A 24,605-nucleotide genomic window follows, 5' to 3' on the forward strand; every position below is an offset into this window, starting at 1 on the left:
GCGCTTTTATGCAATAATTTTAGAGGCACGACGATAATGACTGCGACTTCTGTGCCGAGAAGAGCGCGCGATTTTGTTGCTGCTACGGCTGTTACTGCTATTGACCTATGCCTGTGCGTAAAATACTATTGAATAAGTTTTTTAATGACTTTTACGATACGCCACTACGTCAGCCGCTCTGCAGGTATTTATGTACATATGTATATATAGTTGCGGCGGAAATACTACTACGCACACACACACACAAACACACACGCCATGCACGATGTTGCCTGCGACGTGTACGAGGACGAGAGCGAAACACGACAACGTCCGACGCGCTCAACTGAACTTTACGTATTAAAATCGTTGGCTCTATAAACGTCGAACTGAAGCCGAGCGAGTGGCAGTAGAAGCCAGCCGAAGTTTTAAATTCCCGAACAACTCTACTCGAAACTGGAGCAAACGCAGTAATAGACACATACACAGGCATACAGACATACATACGCATGCCTGAGCGGACGGCTCTCTCGCTGGGCAAAAACTTTTTTATTAAAAAGGAAGCACGGGAGCGAAAGCTTTTTTCCAACAAAAGTTCGACAGACGACGTGCCTATCACTGTGTGTTTGTGTCTGTGTGTGTGTGTGTGTGTGTGTGTGTAATGGCCTGTGTGTTTGTGTGTATTTAACAAGAAAAAATTGGCAGTCGGGATTTTGGGAATTGTGTTTGATGCGCCGACGATGACGATGAGGCAGCCCCCGCATCGTGGGGGAACGTAATTTAGACTGCCCTGACGGCGTTGCCAGATGTTATTTTCTATGGCAACGGACTTGAACTTGTTCAAATGCACAGAACACCAAGCCACTGGACAGAAAACGATGAATTTAGAACACAATCTATCAGTTGAGGTTGGCAACGTTACTGAAATACAGCTCGCGTTAGGTACTTAAACATTTATATGACGTATGAGGTATGCACAAGCAAGATCGGTGCGCTAAAAGTTTGTTCGAATTTCGGAGCTAATATTGAATGTTAATTAGTATTGATAGAAGTGGAAACTCCTTAAAATCGATATATTATATTTTATAATCTGTATAAGTACCATGCATAATACTACATAATACTCTATATAATTAACTATTTTATAAATCTGTGAAAAGATTATTGCGTTACCCTTCCTTAAGATATTATACCAATTAAGTTTATTGACAAACTATTTAGGTCGATCGTCTAAACATTTTAATTAAGAGGCTTCTCTTCAGCTGGTCAATAATGTGTGTATCTATGTGTGTACTTGTAAGTTAATGTCTCATACATTTACCTAACCTCGTTAATAAGCATTATATTTAAACTCTTATACAGGCTGCGGCTCAACCCCACTCAAATTGCACACAACAGCCCACTCGAGTATTTATAGGCACACAAACACACATGTCCACGCACAAATCCTGACAATTATGGCTGCCACTTAAATAAACTGACGTCGGTATCAACTATTCGCATTAGGCATGGTTATAGCCGTTGGTAGTTACATATTAGAATCCACAGAAATGCCAATCTCAGTATATAAAGAAATGATGGTCGTGTGTTTGCTTGTGGTGAGGGAAACCTAGCTCAAAAATAGCCAGCATGTGGCATACAGACAAGCATTTCGAATGATTTAGGATCAACAACAACAACCACAATAACAACAAAAGCAACAATAACAATAAGAGCGACAGCTACAATAAAAACACTTAACATTTTTTGGGCCTAGACAAAAGCGCACCGTTTGTGCAGATGGTTTTTATCAAACATTTTAAATCAACAAAATAAAGCGAAACAGAACAAAGTGAAAAGGGGTAGCACGAGCACAGAGCAGACAGGTTAAAAGGAGCGCGCAACTTGGGGCGACTCCAAAGGGAATTATGAATAATTTTAATAACCTGGCCCCGATGACATAAACAGATAAAACGGTGCCATTAAAAACGCATTACAATTGATAAAGACTGGCCAAGAGCCAGCAATCATGAGCGGAGTATGGAAAATGGAAATCATGGCTGAAACGTAAACTTTGCTTAACATGAATGACATGTATAGAGGTGTAGGCGTGTGTGCTTATGTGTGTGTGTGTGGTTGTATGTTACGCCCATAGCTAGGCCACATCATTCACAAAACCCACACACACACATGCATTACTCACGAGCTGGTCGTAGTCACGGTGTTTATCGACACGGCATTTATGTGGGTCAGTTTGGCGAATGCCGCTGCCGTCGCTGTCGCAGCTTACACGCGCTGACAGGCAATCAACTGTCAGGCGGGCCCATGCAAAATGAATGCATTTGAAAATGGTTTTCAAGGCGCAAGGCGGGACCCGCTTGTGTGCAAACATGACAGCAACAAAGCTGCTGACAGACGCAAAGCTAAAGCCAATTTCTAATCTAAGTCTAAAGCGAGTAAAAGTTACGTTACGTATACGCAACGTAGACGCCTGCGCGGATAAGCTGCGCAGTACGCATCCCGTAGCATATATTGCATGGCGCAGTCGGCATCGAATTTATCCGACCCGCCGGATGTGCGCGGCTAATAACAAACTTCCGGAGAGGAAACATTCTTCTTATTTTTTTTTTTTGTCACTGGACATTTGTCAAGCGTAACAAATTGAGTTCGCAGCTCGCAGCAGTCGTCGCTCCATGTAACCGAATTGAAATCAAAATTCGAAATCCCCCGGTAAGCGCTGTCATCGGCAACGATGTAGGCTTCAAATGGCTTGATGGCCTGAAAGGGGTAAAAACAAAAATAAATAAAAAATAAAAGAAAACTGAAAACAAAAAACAAATACTCATTCAGATTTGATGGCATTTTTTTTGTAGGCCCACAAATGGCTGCTTTGGACGCAAGGGTGAGCTTTTTATGGAGAGACCAAATAGCTGAGGAGAATCAAATCAACAGCAGAGGCTAGTTTTATGTGTGGTTGAAGGTTCGCCTGAATAACGCATTCAATTTGTAGTTGCTCTAATTGTCGTTGTTGTTGTTGTTGCTGCTGTACTCTTGACATAAGCTGCTTAAAGCTCAAATGTGAGCCTAGTTTGCTAAATTAGCATTTAAGTGCTTTCATTGGCAATTAATGCCACAAGCATTCACCTTGGCAGTTAATTGCGGCTGGCGTAAAAAGGTACCCGCAAGAGACGCTGAAAGCTAAGCCCAAACCCGCTCGCTCAACCCTCTTTCCCACGTTTTCCCTAATTCAGAGCTATCACTTGCATTTGAAATGTTAGTGACAAAGCTTGCGTACAATGAACCTTGACACAAATGTGTGAGCGTGTGTGCCTTGCCAGGCGTGAGGCCTAGCTGTCGGACTAATTGATGGTTTGTGGGCCATTTTGGGCCGTTGGCATTTTAAAAGCCGTTACAAGTGCCTTCAATTAATGCATGTGCCAAAGTTTGTGACAAATACACTGCACGCTCAATGGAGTAAATTTGCAGTTGTGGCCAAAACCACACAGTTCTAATTTGTTGTCTAGACAACTAACCAACAACAAATAAATGATCGGAAAACCAAAAGTAACTGTTAGAATTGAAAAAAAAAAATAAAATAAAAAACAGAAATAACACAAACTTTACACAAGTCTGGCCACTCTGAACAAGCAGAGCAAGCCGCAAAAGCCAAAAACATTTCGTTTTTCTCTACTACAAAAGCTCTTCGTTCCAGAGAGCGAGCCGTAGATACGGCGAGAGCAAGTTGAAACACAAATACGCACTGAGCAAAAGCGCAAATGTCGGCGTGAAGCAGAAACCACATACACCCCCACTCACTCAGGTACACATACACACATTCATACACACACACACTTACTCAATTCATAGCAAATGCAAAGTACGTAAAAGTTAAAAAATGTTGAAGCACACTTTCGTGCGTTGCGAGCGCCACGACAGCCAAAAACGTTGCGAAAATCCGCAGTAAAGCAAACAGCTTTTAACCACGCTCAAGGGTCGCAGGGGGTTGATATGCCAAAATGCTAAGGTAGCTGGCTAGGCTGATAGCCCGCCAACCCTCAACCCTCAAGCTAACACACATATACATATATACATATATGCCGCAAGAAGCGGGCGACAAAATAAAAGCCACGACCTATCCACACAACAATCGTGTGTGGGTATTTTGGGGCTGAACAAAACACTCAAAGCTGTGTGTGGGTGGCTAGCCTGTTTACCTGTGAGTGGTGTAAGCCGCTTTTAGTACAGTCAAGACACACACGCACGCACACACACATGCACTGGGATGGATGCTGCAGTAGGTTGTGAGGTTAATTTTGTTTTTGCATTGCATTTGCTTGCGTGTGTGTATGATAGTGTGTGTGTGCGTTATCTGTGTCTGTTTTCTTTTGCACTCGACTACTCTCAATACAAACAGCCCTAGTTGCTGATTTTATTTTTTGGCCAAACATAAAATTTGTCATACGAAGCTTAGGAGTCGGGCACAAAACTTTCGATGGACAGTGTACTGGCAACATACTCTTATTGAATTTCAAAAGCATTTCCAGGACCGGAATTCCAAGAAACAAGTATACGCTGCTGCGATGTCCTTCAGAATGTTATGCAAAAAGAAGCCAATCAATAAGTAAACTGTCACAAGCAGCTCGTGGATGCTATGCGGCCACTCGAACCGACGGCACCTGACTTCTAGCCGGAAATTATAAACACGTTCTTATTGGTAAAGGAAAAAAAAAAGAAAATGCGACATGTTGTGTGCAATGACAGGCAAATATTTTACGTGCACAACAAACCGCAAACAAGAAGAGCAGGAATGTGCAACTTTAAAATACCTGTACCAACTATGTTACTGAAGGTAAAAGAAAAACACCTAGGAATATAAAAAGCTATAATCAAATATATATAATTTGCTAAATAGGTCAGCGAGTCTTCTTAGTTATTTTCAACTTGATAACATAAGACTTGTGCGTGAGACAGAACATTCTCAACATTTTACATAGCCTATGTCTAGTCTATTTTCAAATTGATAAAAACTTATTAAAAACATCGGTAAATGAATTCATCGAACAAGTCAAATAATTTGTAGTCCTCAGTCTTAATATATAAATACTTGACCAGATGCAGTTGAAATATTTAAAATTAATATAATAAAACATTCATATATTCAAAAGTTTTTATGTCAAACCAAACAAAATTCTCCAATCGAAAGTTTATATGCAAAGCAAATAGAGCCTGTAGCTGTATTGGTAAGGGTACAGAAAAGAAAACTAGATACAACGACAAGAGCAAACGACAGGCGAAAAAAAAATGACTTTTTGTATCTTGTTTATTGACAAGCGTCAATAGAGCAAGTTGATTATATGCAAGGCGTGCTGTTGAAGGGTCTGTAATTAATTTTTACAAAATACACGTAACTAAAAGATCAAGTGAAAAATGAGTCGTTATAGAAGCAAAATACAGAGAAAAATAAAAAAATAATGGAATAAGACATTTCGTTCATGGAAAACATGTAAAAAGATATACGAGTGCTTCCCATCTCTGCAATTTCCGATAAGGTATCATTAATATCAACACTGAAGGTCGCCTTTAATCTGCTAAGCACAGTTTAGTAGTTAGTTAATTGAATATTCGTTGATTGATGGATAGTGAGATAAAAAAAACAGATTGCTGACTTAATCGTATCTGAATTTGCCCCATCAATCCTTTTAGTGGCGTAGCTGAAACAGCTTGCCAACTTTATTTGCGGTTCCTGTGCTTTTTCCAATTCGCAACGTCATAATCAGTGGAAACTGTAGCCTAGCTGGGTTTTCTGTCCCTGCATTTTCCGTTTCAATGCACCCAAATTACGCTTGTTAACGAGCCAGGTGCAACAACAACACCTGCAAATGGCTGGGAAAACTTTCACGCTGCGTTTGCGGCAATTAAAAATCTTGCTCCACCTGTGTTGCCAATTAATAGTTTTTCAAATGATTCGGCAACAAGAACTAAGCCAATGAGTAGAAGAGGAAAGCAATGCGGCAACTAATTTATTTTTCTTTTGCAGTTGTTAACTTTCACACCAACAAATAAGCAAAATAGAAGTGAAAGGGAGAAAACAAAAAACTAGTGGAGCAACCACAAAAATTTGGAAAATTATAATACTCATCAAGAAGACTATTTTTGGCTTAAAGTAGTAATAGTCACGATATATTTTATTTTTATACTTCTTTAAAATTCCTTACAATTCATATTTTGATTACTTTAAACTTTTTGTATTCCTATTATTATTAGATTTGGTGGTTATTTCCTTAAAGTTAATTGTTAGTTATTTATTTGTATTACCATAATTATTTTGATTTTACATTGTATTCGAGCTGATGATTTTAAGAAAAGCTTATTTTGAATACCTTTTGCTATGCTCCCCTGGGTAGAGAGTATTCAAATCAGAAGAAGCTTTGAAAGCATAAAGCGGAAATTGGAGCGGCTCCAACAACTAAAATCTTGGCCAGTGTTTGTCTTGGGCGAAATTCGTTGCCGCTGATTGTGCAGTAGTGTGTATCTATGTGCTTGCAGCTGCCCCAACTGAAGCAATATTCTTATCTGCATTGAAGCAAACAGTCTGCAAGTCTTTGTGTGTGTCTGTGTATCCAGCGAGCTGCTCGAATGCACCCCAAATGCACCAACTGTTGTTGGCAAAGCTCAAGAAACCAAAAGGAGCTGCTGCTGCTGCTGATTCTGCTTCTGCTGTCTTGCCGCTACTCCTGCCTAAATGTCCGTCGTTTATTTGTGAATGGTACTCGAGGAACACACAGAAAACTTACAGCTAGATAGACAGAATGCCGCATTTTGCGCCATCTTGAAACGTGGCACAAAACTGCGGGACTTCAGCGACCAGCCAAGCGGCAAGTTGATAATTGTCTATAGGCACTGTGATGCGTAGCATTCAGAATTATTTTTCGCCAACTGTCATAACCAGCAATTTGTCAACTAATTACACAGATCAGACTGCAGACAGTTCTTAACTTTAAATTGAAATGAAAATATTGTGTGACGTTTGATAGACAGCAGAAATGAAAAAACAGTACGGGTTTTTATCTGTTTGTCAGTCGCTATCATTGCTTTTAATTAAATGTATAAAGCACTTGGTTGAGTTCGCATCACGAATACGCCACATTGTGCTGCTTGGTATGCGAATAAATCAAAATAATTTACTGCAGCTTAAACGTTGCGAAATGCAATTCAATAAATTCATCCACTCTTGCGCCCAAAAATGCCACTAAAAATTGATTAAATCTCCATTGGATGCTGCGGGCCGCTGTGAAACCCTTTCCCAAATGGTGTCAGCTGCAGTCACGCCCGTACACAACCCCAACTGTGGATTTTTGTAATTCAATATGCTGCCATTTGCCTGTTGGCTGCCATTCAACACTCGTCACCGCGGCATGCAGCAGTCCTGCCACGTATGCCAATAGAATTGCCTGCGCATTTCACTTGAGCAACTTTGACTGTTTACAAGTGGCACGCAGCTGGCAGCTGGCAGCAGGCAGCAAACTGCAGGCAATCAGATTGCTTCTATAAAACTTTGACACATTGCCTGGGGGCGTTGCATTTCAATTAAAAATTGTTTAACAAATCAATTTGCAGGGCCTGACGTGCAGCTTATAAAAAATATAAATCGAGCCACAGCAGCAGCTGCAGCAGCAGGAGCAGCAACGTGCAACAAGCGCTGCCACTGCAATTAGAACAGCCAAGAAAAGGCACAGCTAAATATGCCGCAAGCGTTAATTCAATTATTTAGCCGCCAGACTCCCATAGGACGATCATCCTTAGTATCGACAAAGGCCGGCACCGAGCGCGCAGCTAAGGCAACTTCCATCCTCGGTTGCTCGGCGAGTAAATTAATTTATTTGTTAAAGTTTTTGACGGCAGCGCCAAGTCAAAGTTTATACGCCGCATAAATGAAAAATCAAACAACAAAAGCTGAAAAAAAATATATGCGATTCATGGAATATTATGTACTCTGAAAAGGCGTGCGAAATGTTTAAGTTTAATAGTTTTTTGCAATTTTAGAAAACGAGAAGAAGGCATCAACCATCTCATAAAGTATATAAATTCATCATTATTTTTGATTGTCTCGTAGTAATGTTATGTATGTAGGCTCTGGTTTAATAAATACAGATTCAAAATAAGTATTTTACATTTTAAATAACTCTTGGGCTTTGTTATTTCCACACGTTCGAACGCTATGCATTAGCCCCAAAGATCTAACAATAAACGGCGAAGTTATTGAAGAATGTATTTATTATAGTAAAGGACTGGAGACGAAGAAGCATAGCGCGCTTGTGCGTGCGTATAGGAGAAAGTTTGTGTGTAGGAGAAAGTTTGAATTTTTGTAACGGCAGAACGGACGCGGGTTCAGGTAATTCAGGGCTAATACGTTATATAAAAAAGCATATTCTGACGTCCTTTATAAATTTGTTTATATTTATGTATATTGATTAAAGTACTAATAATATCAAGTGTTATACAACAGCAATGCAGGTAAAATTGTAGTACAAGTATTTCAGTTCAACTAAAGTTCACTCAAACAAGGCTAACATCATCTAGCATATTAATTTTGTGTCAAATCATTGCGAGCTTCATAACTTAGCTGAAATACCCTCAAAAAATAATCGATTCGACGAGCTACTCCTCGTTTGTGGGTGTGGCTGTGGTCGCAATGCTTTGTCGACTGCATCTTGAGGGAATTGCACAAGGGCGCTGCGCCTTTGACTTTGTGATGGAGTTTTGTTGGTTTTTCGCTGGCTGCCTGGCTGCCTGGCTTAAGTTGGAGCGATTTCCGCTGCCTAAGTTTGAGTTGGAGCTATTTTTATTTCGCCTAGCTTGCTTAATGTCTTCAACTGGAGCTGCTCATTCGCACATAGTTGACAAATTCACTTGAAGAACTGACAACAAAGCCTGTGAGTCTACCTTTAGGGATGAATTTAGATGAGTCTGGTGCTTGGGAGCATTAGCAAAATGCTTTGTTAAGTGCTTTAATTAAAAGGCGGTTGGGTGGAACTAAAAAAAAATTGATGAACTGAAAAGGATGCCGCAGTGAGAGATCCTTAAATGTGTGGATAATTAAATTGACTTAAGTGTTAAACATGTATATCAATTATTTCCCCGGTAAACCTTTAATTTAACACATTGATTAAAGTTCAGTTACATGGCGGAATAAAATTACGTTGTGCGACCAAACAATTTCATTAAAATTCGAGGCAGCTTCAATTAAAGTGGAATATATGGCGTTGGTTAACAACACGCCAGGCCGCCTCCACTTTGGCAGCCCTCATGCAGACAAACGATAGGTAGTATATATACATAAGTAATTGAGTTACATGTCCACCGACTGCGTTAAAGGTACACATGCAGACGACCGCCGCCAGTCGCGACCCCAGAAAAAGTAAATCAGATTTTGCAATTAAGCGGTATTGAAAGTCATATAGCAGTCAATTGCTAATTTACTATAAAGTAAAATCGATACAAATTCAATTTTAAGGATTTTCCATTTTGAAAAATAATTATCTGTAAATAGCTTGAGCGAAATAGGAAAATATGAATTATTTTCTGATAATAATTAAGGTTTTTCACCCAATCGAAGTAGGTAAAGATCTGTGTAAGTTGCCAGTCCAGAATGACTTTGAGTATTAACCGCACTTATTTTGTAATTTTGTATACGTGTATATATAAAAAACAGTTTGCCTTAAATATTTACTTAAAATGAAAGGACCTTCACACAATATAATGTATACTGTTAAGTAATTGTTGAACTTTTGTAAAAGTTCTCCGAGTTAGTCGGCTTAAAAAGTTTTAAACTTACCTTTCTACGTCCACAACAAAGCATTCTTCGCACACGCGAATTTCCAGTAGCTGCTTTCAATCGAGTAAACTTCTTCTTCCACTGCATTTATGAGTGGGGATCCTTATGGGAAAGTCTTTCTTCTGCTGCTACAGTTGGGGCATTTGTGGCCCTGGCTGAAGTCTCGAGAAATGCGCCAAGGGGCGTGACCGTTTAATCAACTTAATTTTACAAAAATTCATTAGCGTTGTATAAAAAAAATGCAAGTTCGATTTATTCGTTGCTCGTATATGGGGTGCTGTAAACGAAAAACAGAAAGATATATAGAACATAAGTATATATGAGTCAGTGAGAGTGCGTAAGTAAAGCTTAAACTTTTTACATATATATGAGCTGTGCGTGGCCTTGCCAAACTCATCAGAAAGTATTAACTGTCACTTAATTGTCAGCAAGCGAATGCATTTTACATGCTTCGTGTGTCAGTGTTGAGCAGTGTGTTAAACTTAATGAAGCTCTGCCACACTGCACTGGCAGCTAAAAGCTGACAGACAAAAACACTTTGGAACACTTTAGAGCCCAGCCTTGAGTTGGCGTTGTTCTGACATGTGTCATATGCATTTGCGTAACATCCATTGGAGCAGTGTTGGACAGTTGGACAAATGCCAGCTTCGCAACTTGTCATCTGCCAGGCAGCACTACAAGTAACAAGCAGCCCACATCACATAGCCCACTCACATATCGAGTAGCTGTCTGATTTCACAGCTCCGATAATGCGTTGTTTGCTTAGCTCTCAAATGGTTCCAATCAAAGTCTGCCATGGGCAGGCACTTCGCCTGCAACTGTAGCACTTTTAAACTAATATATGCAACACTGAAAAAGCGTTAAAATCCTAATTAACTTAGTGCCTGACTTTAATCTAATTCGAATTTCTATTAGCGTAAATTAAACGAACTGTGAAAGTTGAGAGCTTTATTCCATTTAGTCCATTGACTTAGAATAAGGTACAAAACAAGAAAACAAACATGGAAAAGTCAATTTATCTATCAATCGCTGTTGCTTCATGTACTTGAAACAGAATCATGATGACTTTCGGGTCGACATCTAATGGCAAACAAGCAACCTTGCCACTTGCAAACTGTTTTTATTGTAAGATGGAGAGCCAATTATTTTGAATACAAGTCCATTCGAACAATATTAATATAAATATTCATATAGTATATAAATATGATGTATGGTATTTATTATACTGTTTACTGTGTGCTTAACACTTCAAATGCTGTGCCGCCTCCATAACAAAAGAGTCATATTCATGTTGCGAGCTCTAACAACTATTATCCGACTAACAGCAACCGGTTCGCTAACGTCCTCAACGTTGGCCCTTGCCTGGCAGCTGCAATGAATGCTGATATAATTTTTAATTAAAAACGCTTTTGCAGCTGACCAAGCTAACAGGCAAGAGGACCAGACGAAGCACAAGAGCAACTTTTAGCTGCACAAGGGGCACTGCTACGATGGTTGGTATGAACTTGTGCAACTATTTAAATACAATTTACTGCTGCATGTTGTATACCAATACGATTATTTTAAGACTTAAAGATTATCTAAGAATTGAAGCTATTAGCCCTGTAAGTCCCTAGACACACACTTTTAGATACAGAGACCGTTTAGCCGGTTAGAGGCAAGTTCGGATTCTGTTTATGCATATGATTTTGGCACAAGCCTTGCAACCGTAATGCCAAAAGCAACAACGGCGACCACAATGGCAAATCAGTGACAAAGAATTTTTAATTAAGTAGCTTAAAAGCAGCAGCTAAGAGATGAGACTTTTTACTCAGCAGCTCATTCGCCAGGGATGGAGCTAGCCATGTGATGATGTCGTCCTACACAGGGTCATCGTCGTCGTCGTCGTCCTCCTGGCGGACACGTACTACGAACTGGGCCAATGGAGCTCTGCGGCTGGCACTTTGCCCACAACTCCAACTGAGATTTTGCTGCCATAAAACAGTTTGTGCGGGGAGTAAGTCCTTAATCCCGCTTTCTCCCCATCCTCCTCTGTAGTTTGCAATGAAAAATGTTGCAATCGTGCAGGGAACATTTAAATGTCCTGCCCGAATGCCATACCTAAGGCCTCACAAGTGTGCGTGATCATATATATGGGTGTGTGTCTGTATGTGTGTGCTTGTGTCTATGGCTGTGCACCCAGCTGCGACATGACAACTGACTGCTGAGCAACATCCGCTGCAACAGAACCAGTGCCATTCAATGAACTTCATCTGCGCCCGTCGCTATGCAACATTTTTGTTCATAATTTCCATACATGCACTGACTGTCTGTTCGCCTGTGCAAGTGTGTGTGAGAATAATAGCTAGCAGCGACACTGCCATGCAAATGCAGCTACACGATACTTTGTGTCAAAGCAGCAACAACTCGGCGACAAAGTGCAGCAATCAGCCAAGAAAAATGTCGTTGGGTGTTGATGGAAGCAACAACATTCACAACAGCAACATTTATAACAACAACATATACAACAACAACTATTTGGCTGACAAACGTACACATTTTTGTCCACGCATGCCTAAAATTTATTTTAATGACATCATAAATTCCGCCAGCGAGGTTTTCGCTTTTTTTTCGCATACCCAACTTGCTTTCATATGTGTGCATATGGTTTTATTTGAGTATGTGGATGAATAAGTGTGTTATAAAGCTCCGCCCACTGGGAGCGCAAAAATTGCAAACCATTTATCATACAATAAATACAGAAACAATTCAATAGCGTTATTTGCTCTGAAAAAACTTTTTCCACACTATATTAGGCGAATATCAATATAATATTTTATATAACCGGATTGCATGAAAGAGATATCTACTGTTTGCACTACAGATTTACAAGAATAAACAAAGGAAGAGTTGTGTAGATACGCCTAGTTAACTAAAGCATATCCTATATTGCAAACAACATAATCGTACCCGTATATTTAAAATGGTTGAAAGCAGTTTCAGAAAACAGTCTCTGAGATGCGACATCAGTCACATATGTCATATTTGCACAGGGTACTAAAATAGAGATAATTTTGCAGCCAGGCGATAAAATATTATATATATATGCACACGCCGCTTTTTCGATTTCTTTGCTTGGGTCCTAGTCTAACCCTGACGCGATGTTGAAATTATTTTAGCAGCCGCTTAAAACTGCTGTCATACTCTGGTCATGGAACGCAGACATTAACTTGCATGTGGCACCAGCCTACAGCCTCAAACAGAGTGACAAACCACCAACCAGTCGCCACTGGGCGGCACTGACACACCCATCACACACGCCCCATGGGCTGGCACTCAAATATGATTGCAGCAACACTCTATGCACTATGCAGACACTGAGCCCAGACTTGCAACTAGCAACGGACGATGGGGAATTTTCACCTTAAAATTGGACCGTGCACGAATTACAAAAACACAAAACCACAGCAACCGGCATAATTGGTAGCCAACGTTGGGAAAAGGTATGTGGCCTATAGTCTAACTAATTTTCACATTTTTCACTAATACAGCGTCTGTTGCTGTGAATGCAACCGCTGCGGCTGTCAGGACCGGGCAAGCATTGAAACACAACTAAAATTAAGATGGATGAGGCAGTTATTATAGTATTATACGAAATAATCTGCAAAGCTCTTTTCAAATTAAATAAACAATCCTGTTTGTTAAACAAGCAATTAAATACATACCTCTATATATAAGAATAAAAACTGTCTAAATTAAAGAAACAATCTGATATTCATTCCTTGCGGATGGTTTAGTGCTCGATCCAGTTGCAAATTATATGTGCCAACAATTAAACCAATATAAAGCATTTTGAATCTGGTCTCTTGACGTGGTACTTATTTACAAATATTTTTTAAAAGAGCTTCCTAAAGCTTCTTAAAAAGAAATGTATCAGTCTTACGCATCTATACCTATTATGACAATTGTATTTTAATACTATACAGAAGTTTAATAATTCCTGCAGCTTTAATTATCTTTTCATTCGTACGACTTCGAGCTGTTTTTTCCCCCAACACTTGTAAAACGCAAACTTTTTCAATGTGCGCTTACAATGGAAATATTTTTATACGAGTTGGGGCTGTTTGTAACATTATATAACATTTGATATCATAACTCTGACTTTAATGCCTTGTGCTGCAATGTTTGTAGCATTTTTTCCTGCATTGTTCAAATGGTTTTTCCGCTTTTTCTTGTAAAATTGGAGCAAAGCTCTCAACTTTTTCTATGTGCTGCTGGGGGGCTCGTTGGGTGGCTGTTTTTAATATAAGGCCGGGCGTAAAACGCTAAAGAATTAAAAATGCTTTGTTGATTGTTAATGTTGCAGTTAATGTTTTCTTTCTCTTTGTGTATTCGAGATTCTTATTTAGGATATTGCTTAGCTTCAATTAAAATAGAGAGTTTTGATTTGAAATAATGACTATTAACGGAATTATGTTATGTAGAAGATTTACATATCTACATACAAATGGGTACAACAAATACAACAAAAGGCTGAAGCTCAATTCAGTTTAGTATCCAATTAAAATCGGTCAACACAAGTACATATTTTTTAGCTGAGAAAACCAGAATCGGATATTTCCTTCGAACTTCAAACTACTTTAACAAATATTAATGGGCTCCTTTGGCACCGGCAATAATCTTATTTGCTCTACCCTGTACTTTTTTCATATCATTCTACTAGTTCATTCCGTCTGTGTTTGTTTTCGGATCCTTATCATTATTTCAGGATATAAATATGACAACCCAAAGTGTGCATATTCCAAAAATCACGGCAATCTGTCTAAAACGGAATTTTGCATGGGATCACCTGCATATAAAATGATGTATATCTAGATCTTAAAATTTCTTGCAATCCGGTAATAACCGGATAAGTATGGGCGGCATCCAAAAATAAATCATGTTCTGCATGTGATTTACGTGGATGAATATCTAAAATTTGGCTTGTCTACCTTTAACCGTCTCTAGGTTCGACTGGTGAAAATGACGGAAATGAACGAACTTGTCGACAGGTTGACTGGCGGACATGTGAAAATCGTTGCAGAAGCAAATGCTGGATCAATTATATACGACTCCTTCTGCCTGTTGCATACTTTTGCGCAATTTAATTACAGCCATATTATTCATTTTAAAAAGTCACAGGGTAGAACAGAAATCCTTAGGCGCACTATACATCCTTACTAGCATATAAAATAATCCCCACTAGAACATTTACAAAAATTAACCTCCACATATCAATGATGAGCAGAGAATTTCTGCCCATCCTTTCCACTCTATCATCTCCATTGCTATGAGAGTTCACGAACCTATCAGAATTTTTCTAAAATAAGCTTAAGGGATTTAATGGCAATTCGAATGGTGGGCTCACCTGAACTGCGTTGCCTGTCAACTGGTGCTGATGGATGCTGCCTGGATGCCTGGATGACCGGGTGCCTGGATGCTGTTTGACGTTGCCTAAGCCGCACAAACTTTAGAGTTTAGTTATCAAAACTGAAATCACAAACAGCAGCAACAACAACAACAACAACAATAGTGACGTGGATTACGGGCGGCGTCGGGGGTTTGCCGGCGGGTGACAGCGTTAATAGCAGGTGCAGTTGGCGAGGCTTTTGGGGCTATGTTGCAAACGTAATTGCTGTTGCAGTTGCAGTGGCAGTTGTTGCTGTTGACCTAGGCTTTAATGACAAATTGCTGGTTCGGTGGTCAATGGCACTCGGACGCATCCTTAGATCCTTTGCATTATTAGCACTGGTCGTTTGCTCGTTTCCGTTTCACATTCTGCTCGATGCTGCTTTTGCTTCTGCGACTGCGGCGCTGCTGCATTTTTTGCGTAACTTGTGAGCTTTTTTCGCTTTTGCACATTTCACAGTCAATTTGTACATTATTTGGCCGCCAGAGCCGTTGAAAACAACGCGATTAAACGCGTTTCTGCCTAAAAATGCTTTCAGTTAACCGATTTTTCTTTAGCTGCGCCTAATTGATTTTTGCGCGTGTATATGTGAATGCATGTACGAACGGTTGTTAGTGTATGTGTGATGTGTTTCTTTTTCTATGTGTGTACGCGTGAGAATGTGTACGTGGGAGCAGGCAACGGAATGCGTCCGAATGGCAGTGCGGAGCTTTTGCTTATGAGCCGCATTTTACTACGAGCGCAACGCGTTTGGCCTGAATATGCGAATTTCCTGCGCTACTCCTACGTTAACAGAGCGCAGCGCAGCACGCATAATAATATGTGTGTGTTTTGTGTGTGTGTGCAAGTGTTCTGAGCATGGGTATGAATTTCAGTATAATAAAATATCCTGTTTGGGCAATGAGCGAGCCAGCGAGCGTTTGAGCGAGTGTTCGCACTGCGCATGCCCTATAAATTTGGAGCAAGTTGCCGCTGCTGGCTATTTGTGGGCGATAGCGAGCAAAGACGATAACACTAACCACCCACCCCACAGCAATCCACCACCAGAGTCGCAACCGTTCAAAGTCCCTCACGCTATAGTTCGTGTGGCTTTTTTCGCTTTACTTGGGGCGGTTGACGCTTTTTGTTTAGGGCACTTGTGGTTGTTGCATTTAATAATGCTATTTGCAGTACTTCACAAGCGTTAGATTTTCTTATTTTATTGTTTTTAGAATTTTTTTTGTTTGTGTTCGCTTTATTTATCAACAATTTGATTGATTGATTGATGAGCGGCAATGACTCACTAAACTGAACTAACGAACTAAGTCCCTGATTGCCATTCGTTACAATTTTCTACCACTGTTTGTTTTATGTTATGTGTTAGGCATCTACAAGCTTAGCACTCTGCTGAACTGTTATTAACAGTGAGCCCTGTTTTTCTCGGAAACTGCCGTTATATATGTTAAGTAAGAACTTTTTTAATTATCAGTAATAAACATTTACTAAATTGAAAAGTTTTTAAATCAAAAATAGTATGTTAGATTTCATTTCTATATGGCAGATATTGAGCGAAATAGACTTTAATTTGAATCAAAACAGCTGCTCTCTGGTTCCTGAGAACGGACCCAATCGAATATTAACAGAGACATAGCAGAACACTGCTAGTTTACATTATTCGATTGATTGCTGAGCACCAATAGATTTGAATTATATTCCGAAAAGAGGATGAATTACCCGTATATCTTTCTGTTGAGGTTTTAAATCGATATCGTCTTAAGTTGGCTGGTCTTACGACTCTTCAACAATGGTAGCCGGTAAATCATTGCGCCAGTCTGGCAGCTCTTCAAGAATGTTATGATTATTTTTGCTTACATAAAAAATACTAACTTAGCAGAATTACTCCTCACTAGGTTTTTTATTATAATTTTTTAAAGTTGTATTAGAAATTAGGTGCAATAATATTCGTTTTTATTATAAAGGAAGTTTTCTATAGAGCTTGTGCAAAATATCACTTTTTATTGTTTATTGATGTAAAATTTTATTTATTTAATATATTTTTAATTTGTCCTATTCAAAATGTAGAACGATATTTTTGCGGCAAAGTTGTGTACTTGCTGTTTATAACAGTTCAGCATATGTTAAACTTTTGGTCGCTGTTAAATAAAATTTCCAACTGGGCCAACTTCGTATTTTTACTTTTCAGAGCTTTTCATAGCGAACTCATTTAAATTTTAGGTTGAAGGTAAATAAAAGCATTTGACATTTGCCGTCAATTACTGTGCACTTAATGGTGTTGAACCTACAATAAATTACGTACGAAATAAACATTGGAGAAATAGTTCCGGTTGCATTTTTGCTCTTCGTCTAGTTTTAATGAAAACAATGTTTTTGCATAACAGAAATCTATGCAAGCTGGCAAGTAAGTTGTTTAATACCCTCTCCCTGTCACCAACTGTATTGTTTACTTTACAGGCAATGTCGCTAATTTCGCCACGAGCAGCGTCCGTTTCAGTAGCCAGAAGGCAAAGACTGCGATACTCATGCTGAACATGGGCGGACCTCAACACACGGATCAGGTGCACGACTATCTGTTGCGCATTATGACGGATCGCGATATGATACAGCTGCCGGTGCAAAGCCGGCTCGGTCCATGGATTGCGCAGCGTCGCACCCCAGAAGTGCAAAAGAAGTACAAAGAAATTGGCGGCGGCTCGCCAATATTAAAATGGACCGAGCTGCAGGGCAAACTGATGTGCGAGCAACTGGACAAACTGTCGCCAACTACGGCACCGCACAAGCATTACGTTGGCTTTCGCTATGTCAATCCCCTGACTGAGGATACTCTTGCGCAGATCGAAAGGTCAGTTGACAGCAACATCAATGATTTATTTTATGTATTCCACATGCAATATTCTCCTGCAGCGACAAGCCAGACCGTGTGGTGCTCTTCTCGCAGTATCCACAGTACAGTTGCGCCACATCCGGCTCCAGCTTCAACTCGATCTTCACCCACTACCGCGAAAAGTAAATGGCCAGCTCATGTGAAAGTTAGCCTGCTAATCCAGTTTCCAATTCGCAGCACACCACCCGCCAACATTAAATGGAGCATTATTGATCGCTGGGGCACACATCCGCTGTTCATAAAGACATTTGCGCAACGCATACGTGAGGAGCTGGCCAAATTTGTGGAGACTAAGCGCAATGATGTTGTCATACTCTTTACGGCACATTCGCTTCCCCTCAAGGCAGTAAGTAGGGGTGACCCGTATCCCTCTGAGATTGGCGCCAGTGTGCATATGGTTATGCAGGAATTGGGCCAAAATAATCCCTACAGCTTAGCCTGGCAGTCGAAGGTGGGACCCCTTCCCTGGTTGGCACCAGCCACAGATGATGCCATCAAGGTAAACAATTTCTGGAAACCATGCTTTTATGCTTGGCTCTAATCTCAAATGATTTGCAGGGATATGTAAAACAGGGCCTGAAGAACTTCATACTTGTGCCTATTGCATTTGTTAACGAGCACATTGAAACACTGCACGAGCTGGACATTGAGTACTGCGATGAGCTGGCCAAGGAGGTGGGCGTGGAGGAAATACGTCGCGCTGCCGCTCCCAATGATCATCCGCTCTTTATTGAGGCCCTAAGCAGCATTGTGGCAGATCATCTGAAGTCTAATCAGCCCGTGAATCCGAAGTTCTTAATGCGCTGCCCCATGTGCACCAATAATCGCTGCCGTGAAAGTAAAAAATGGTATCAACAGCTATGCGCACACTAAAATGTCATTTTATTTATATGAGACTCACATAATGCACCATCTGTAGTGCATTTTAAGTTAATCAGCTTAAAGCTATCATTACAATGTTCATCATGCTATCAATCGGTTCGCTTATAGGTATTTCATTAATTAGGTTCCGGGTTTTGCGACTGCGAGTCCATAAGGCAATAAAGACACTGCATAAACAAAAATATGAGCCGTTCTCTTTTTATCTCCCTCTCTGTAAATCACGCTCTCTCTGTCTGTGGCATACATGTGCGTTGCGATACCATGCACAAATCACCTCTGGTCTGCTGTTAACGCTCTCTGTTACGTCACGACTTGTAAATTCTATGCGCTACTCATGGAACGCGTAAAATCAATTAAATATATAAAAAATGATTTCTCAGTCATAAAGATAATTTACGTTTCATATTATTGTAAGCTTAAAGGTAGTTTAAGTCATCGCATTAACATTTCACGTGCGTGACGTCACATTTAAGCTCAATCATTTGAGCATCGAACTTTGAACGTGCGCAATGCGCTATCTTCTAGTTATTTTAACGCCGGTCAGTTTTCATCAGCTGTTTTCTATCACTTTGTCAGATTTCGAATTCTTTATTTATGGTGGGCACATAAAAATTTAAATTCTAATGGCCATCGGAGTTCTTTCAGACAACACGCTCCCTGCCGAAGCAGTGATTTGCCGTAATATTGCTCATTTTCTAACGTTTGCCGCATGACGAATTGCATAACGGGACAACTTCGAATGCATCATTAACGTAGCTGTGACTCCAAATGCCAACATTAATCACAGCATATCACAAGAATCAGCAAAAATCTCTGGAATTGTCTTGAAATTGGATGCGAGAAGAGAACGCGCTCAGCTTTCAATCAGTTTTATTTGAGTGCGCGCCAATTAAGCCGCGCTCGAAATTGACTGGCAATTAAAGCCTTGCAACTTTGACCTGACGAGGAATCAAAATCATTGTTATAGCTGTGCTAGCTCCATCTGATGAAACATTTTCGGCGCAATCTAATCTCGACATCGGCATATTGATCGTAAATTAATTGGTAAATCCAGCTATAACTCTTGAGTATTTTTACACACCGTTATGTCTGGAGCTAACAATGTTAGCCAATCCGGTGCAGTATACGCTGTGCTCTCAACGCCAAACCACGCCGGAGCGGAACGCCACGATTTCGACAGGTAAGGGCTGCGAATTCGTTTGTGTGTGTATTGTTATGAAAACCTGTTTTAATATATGTACGTTTACTGACCTCCGTTTTCATATAAAGCACAAGTACAACATATACACACACAGACACATTTTTTTTTACCTCAGATTTGTCATAGTACATGGCAGCATCAAAGTTTTGTTTATAGCCAGCGTGACGTTGTGCTCATAAAGCAAATCAGTTGTTATCTGAATATTTGAATTACGTGAGGAAAGCCAAATGACAATTGCCCACTTCAGTTTGAGCGCTGCAGACGTGCACGTTCCTGTTTAATTGCATTGATTAGATCTCAACGTTTCAGTTGGAAGTATTTCAAGTCAAACACACAACAATTATCTCTAGCTGTCTGAAACGTACTTGTACTATCTTGAACTCCACGTCTTCAGCTATACTTTACATAAATATTTGAAAATTAGTTTGAAGTGTGAATTAACGTTATCTGCATATTTTAGTCTCATGGTGAATATCTCGAAGCCAAAAAATAAACTTTGACCCTTTGAGCATTTTTTATCCTACTGGAGTGTATGTTGCCCAAAGTGTGAAACACGTGTTAAATAAATGTTTAAAAAGGTCCTCGAAAATGAGATTGAACCCGAAACCAAGGCTGTGTGGATTTGCCGAAAATTTAAAAATACCTTTTAAATGAATTTGCATAAGGATGAATTTGAAAAGGTTTTTTTGCAACAGGTTTTCGCGATATTTCCTTAGATTCCATGAGGTAACTTCAATCAAAATTTCGGATTCCTAGGTCTAACGGGTGAGCTGTGCGTTGGTATCAAATCGGTCAGTTAGTCACCACATCAACACACTACTGAATACCTGAAAATGAGCAGTTAGCTGACCATATTTCAGAGCGGGTCAGCTATCAGTTTAAGTTTTCAAACTGAACCTGCTCACATATGCGAACACAATACATCAAAATATGCCCTGTCAGGCTAATTAAATAAGAGTGTGTGCACTCAAATGTATTCTCTGCGTACATACATATTTACATTCCTATTACCCTACCACAAAGACATATTGTGTTCACTATCTCTAAACTTAACGAATAAGTGTGAGATTATTATTATAACTCACAACGAAGCTTAAATACACTAATACTTCATTTCTTTTTCATTTACAAAAATTGTAACGTGTGTATTAGGAGACGTATTTTAAGCTTAGTATATTAAAGTTAGTCACACAAATTGGGCAACATTCAAATAGCCTTTAAAACTTTTAGAGAACTTTTCAAAATTTACAATTAAGATTTAAACATACATGCTTAATACTTGTATATCGATCCTGACATATTTGACTGATCCGTTTATACACTTTCCATCCAATGCATTGTGTAACCCGACAAGTACAAATTCATGAGCGACCTGCCGGCCTCATTTACCGTGTTAAAAGACATTTAGTGGAACTAAGTACATCTGAAATATGGAGCACACACAATGTTGTATACGGATCTTATCTTAATGATTTACCCACTATTCTCAGATGCGCCACAGACGAGCCAAGCGAGCTAAGTGCATTCTTCAACTGGCGATCCATTAACAAGAAGATGGAGCATAAAACCGGCGGCGTCTTCAAGAATCGCAATCTGATCGTCGATCTGCTGGCCATATGCTTTGGTATAGGCACGTGGCTGGGCGTGAATGGCACCTTTATACAGCTGCCCCTGCTGGTTAATGAGGCGCCCGAGGGCTGGAGTCTGCCATCCTATCTGAGCGTGATGGTGCAAATAGGAAATTTGGGACCACTGCTCTACACTGTCTATCAAAAGTACTCACCCTGGAAGCTCAACGATGGCTTCACCATACATGCAGTCCTGGCAATCGGCACAATGTCCTGTCTGTTAACCGCGTTTTTCTACAACCGGACGGCGTCGCTGGCGGGCAGTGAGCACAGCGTAGCGCTTTTCATACTCACCATCTTTACCGCGCTCAATGCTTGCACAAGCTCAGTGCTCTTTATGCCCTACATGGGACGCTTCAAGGAACAATACATAGTCACCTATTTCATCGGCGAGGGTCTCAGCGGCCTGCTACCTAGCGTCACGGCTTTGGTGCAGGGCATTGGTGACACCGGTCGCTGTGTGCTTGTGAATGAGACTGAGTCGGGCGAGGCGATATACGAGAAACAAACAGAACCGCCTTTGTTTGACACAAGGGTATTCTTTTTAATATTATTTGGCCTGATGGTACTCAGCTACATTGGCTACACGCTGCTCAATCATCTGTCACTGGCGAAGAGCGAATATGCCCAGGTTACTGTCAGCAAGGGCAACAAGTATGAGTATGGCCAGGATGATAATCAACCGCAGCTGCAACAGCTCACCCGTGGACAGTATAATGGCTTGCTGCTGCTTATAGGTACCATCTCTCTCTTCAGCAACGGCATGTTCCCCAGCATACAATCATATTCGAGTGCGCCGTATGGAACGCGCGCTTATCACCTGTCGGCAACGCTGAGTGTTATTGCAAATCCAGTGGCCTGTTTTATGGCTATGTTCCTATATTTTACATCGCTGCGCATCATATATGTACTCTCGACTCTGGCAGCGCTTCTCACCAGCTATGTATTTATCACCGCTATACTAAGTCCATATCCACCGCTCTACGATCAAACAGCTGGCGCCGTGCTAGTGGTAAGTGAATCGAGTTGAACCTATTGTCCATATTGATATCTTTTGTATCTCACTTTTGCAGGTAGCTGCGTGGACTTTGCTTGTCGGAATCGTCAGCTACACCAAGCTGGGTATTACGACTGTAATGCGTGCCCAGGGCGGCCAGTCGTTGGTCTGGGTGGGCGCTATTACCCAACTGGGCTCGGCAATTGGTGCTATCTCCATATTCTTTGCCATTAACTATACGCGTTTCTTTCAGTCCGCAGAGTCGGAATGCTGAGCAGCCCGATTTAATATCCTCAACTAGATGATTTTAACATAGTTTAGTGAATATATAGATATTTTATTTTTTACTTGCGCCTTGTCATAACAATAGAATATTTAAAACACATACCATGTTAGGCATAGCTCATTATTGGGTATGATATACGTGTATAATATACTTAAACCATAAATATGGATCAATCATTATGTTTTAGTACTTGTTCCTTACTTTTGACATCAGATTGATCGACTTCACTGTCCACGTCACCCTCGTACCCGGAATTTGTGCGGGAACGCGATGCATTCGGATTTGCCTGCGTTTCACCAGCAGGAACAATATTCGTACTACTCGTTTTGCTAAAGCAATGCGTAAAATTTTGCAGCATATTCTGGCCTTTTTCCGAGGCCTTGTTGAAGGCCAGAATCTTCTCCCGAAGACTGCGACTAGCACTATTGCTGCCAACCACTGCTTGACTGCTCTGAGGCGATGGGTGGCCCGATCCGCCGACACCAGTTTGGACAGACTGGCCCAGCAAGGTGTCGACCTTTTCGAATGACTCCTTGGCGCGCTTGAAACACATTAGACTATCGCGCAGCAGTTGACTCTCGTGAAGTCGTCGAAAATCAGCGAGCAGTTCACGTAGTTCCGTTGCCTCGATTGAGCTTAAGCCATTGTCTCCTGTATGCATGTTTTCAAACTCCATAATCAGACGCTTGATTTTAGTAGGCTGCTGCTCTGTACCGCAGTGCGACATTGCTAGCATTGTGGACACGTCAGCCATCTCCCTGATTATGTTTACTGAAGTCTGAATCAAGTCAGTGTGCTGCTGGATAGTTTGCTTGAGCCGATTCCGTAGATTCCGCAGGTAAAGGCATATGTGTTGGGTATTCTCAATATCAATATCTTTAGGTAAAGCTGTTTAAACGGCGAGTAATTGAGCATAATAGACATATTGAATCTTTATCAACAAACCATTCAGCTCCTTATTGTTTTCGGCGTTTTCCATTTAGCGGGTTCTTAATTTTCAATACGAAGAATTTCAATCAAACTAACCAACTAACACGAAATGATTTTAAATTACCTAAAATTTATTTTCTACGTTCTGTGTGTATGATCTGTGATATGTTTAAAAATCATTGCAACCAAGATTAAAAAATTAAACATAAAAATATCAAAATATAGATGACTCCTATAAGTGGCTCAGCCATTAGAATCAGGTTTCTAAGGCTCCTGCCTGAATATAACGATATATTAGCCAAAGTCCACTGTAAACCGTTCTGTTTGAAAGTTCAGTTGATATCTTATAACTTATTCCTATACTGTTCCAATACAAAGAGGGCAAGTTTTAAATCTCAGGTATTGGTTAAGCAGCTCGGCTGACAATCCTCACATAATATTTATGTTAATAATAGTAATGTGATAGGGTTAATAACAAATCTGGGCTATCCATTTTCTATTACATTAATAAGACCAACAATTTCTGTATTAACATAAGCTTTTTTGTAAGCTTTTAATTTGTTGGGAGAATATATTTTA

General features: G+C 40.2%; 4 protein-coding genes and 1 long non-coding RNA gene across 11 annotated transcripts in view; 2 read left to right on the forward strand and 3 right to left on the reverse strand.

The window, feature by feature from the left end:
* Positions 1-15,940, reverse strand: part of RhoGAP100F (Rho GTPase activating protein at 100F) — a 36,207-nt gene extending 20,267 nt beyond the window's left edge. For 3 of the 6 annotated variants that reach the window (XM_064693681.1, XM_064693684.1, XM_064693680.1), the window contains exons 1-2: positions 15,180-15,936; positions 9,794-10,070 (exon numbers count right to left, since the gene is read on the reverse strand). In XM_064693681.1, coding sequence (XP_064549751.1) covers positions 9,794-9,880 — 87 coding nt within the window. In that variant the 5' untranslated portion in view covers positions 9,881-10,070; positions 15,180-15,936. Of the gene's footprint in view, positions 1-9,793; positions 10,071-15,179 lie in introns of all 6 variants that reach the window. The other 3 variants (XR_010437491.1, XR_010437489.1, XR_010437490.1) reach the window with 2 other exon arrangements.
* A 1,424-nt stretch (positions 15,941-17,364) lies between these two features.
* On the forward strand, positions 17,365-19,166 carry FeCH (ferrochelatase, mitochondrial). The gene is made up of 5 exons (XM_064693289.1): positions 17,365-17,619; positions 17,673-18,060; positions 18,123-18,224; positions 18,280-18,601; positions 18,661-19,166. Exons 1-5 carry the CDS (start codon positions 17,574-17,576, stop codon positions 18,973-18,975), a joined length of 1,173 nt encoding a protein of 390 aa, XP_064549359.1. The 5' UTR covers positions 17,365-17,573; the 3' UTR covers positions 18,976-19,166.
* A 644-nt stretch (positions 19,167-19,810) lies between these two features.
* On the forward strand, positions 19,811-23,269 carry Rift (Riboflavin transporter). The gene is made up of 3 exons (XM_064693290.1): positions 19,811-20,164; positions 21,676-22,825; positions 22,887-23,269. Exons 1-3 carry the CDS (start codon positions 20,070-20,072, stop codon positions 23,082-23,084), a joined length of 1,443 nt encoding a protein of 480 aa, XP_064549360.1. The 5' UTR covers positions 19,811-20,069; the 3' UTR covers positions 23,085-23,269.
* On the reverse strand, positions 21,344-22,110 carry LOC135435974 (uncharacterized). The gene is made up of 3 exons (XR_010437465.1): positions 21,969-22,110; positions 21,667-21,901; positions 21,344-21,608 (listed from the first exon to the last, which is right to left on the reverse strand). It is a non-coding gene; the product is annotated as an uncharacterized LOC135435974 (long non-coding RNA).
* Positions 23,127-24,216, reverse strand: LOC135435973 (uncharacterized). Of its 2 annotated transcripts, none has more exons than XM_064693292.1 (2): positions 24,042-24,216; positions 23,127-23,972 (listed from the first exon to the last, which is right to left on the reverse strand). In XM_064693292.1, the coding sequence occupies exons 1-2, from the start codon at positions 24,073-24,075 to the stop codon at positions 23,266-23,268; spliced, it is 741 nt and encodes a 246-aa protein (XP_064549362.1). In that variant the 5' UTR covers positions 24,076-24,216; the 3' UTR covers positions 23,127-23,265. The 2 variants fall into 2 exon arrangements, with proteins under 2 accessions (XP_064549362.1, XP_064549361.1); XM_064693291.1 differs by having other exon boundaries at positions 23,127-23,984; positions 24,042-24,208.
* Between the last annotated feature and the right edge of the window lie 389 nt (positions 24,217-24,605).

Source organism: Drosophila montana, unplaced genomic scaffold, assembly GCF_035044405.1.
Source record: "Drosophila montana isolate Dmon_TW-CO22-7 unplaced genomic scaffold, ASM3504440v1 contig_3733_1, whole genome shotgun sequence".
Classification (NCBI taxonomy): Eukaryota; Metazoa; Arthropoda; class Insecta; order Diptera; family Drosophilidae; genus Drosophila; species Drosophila montana.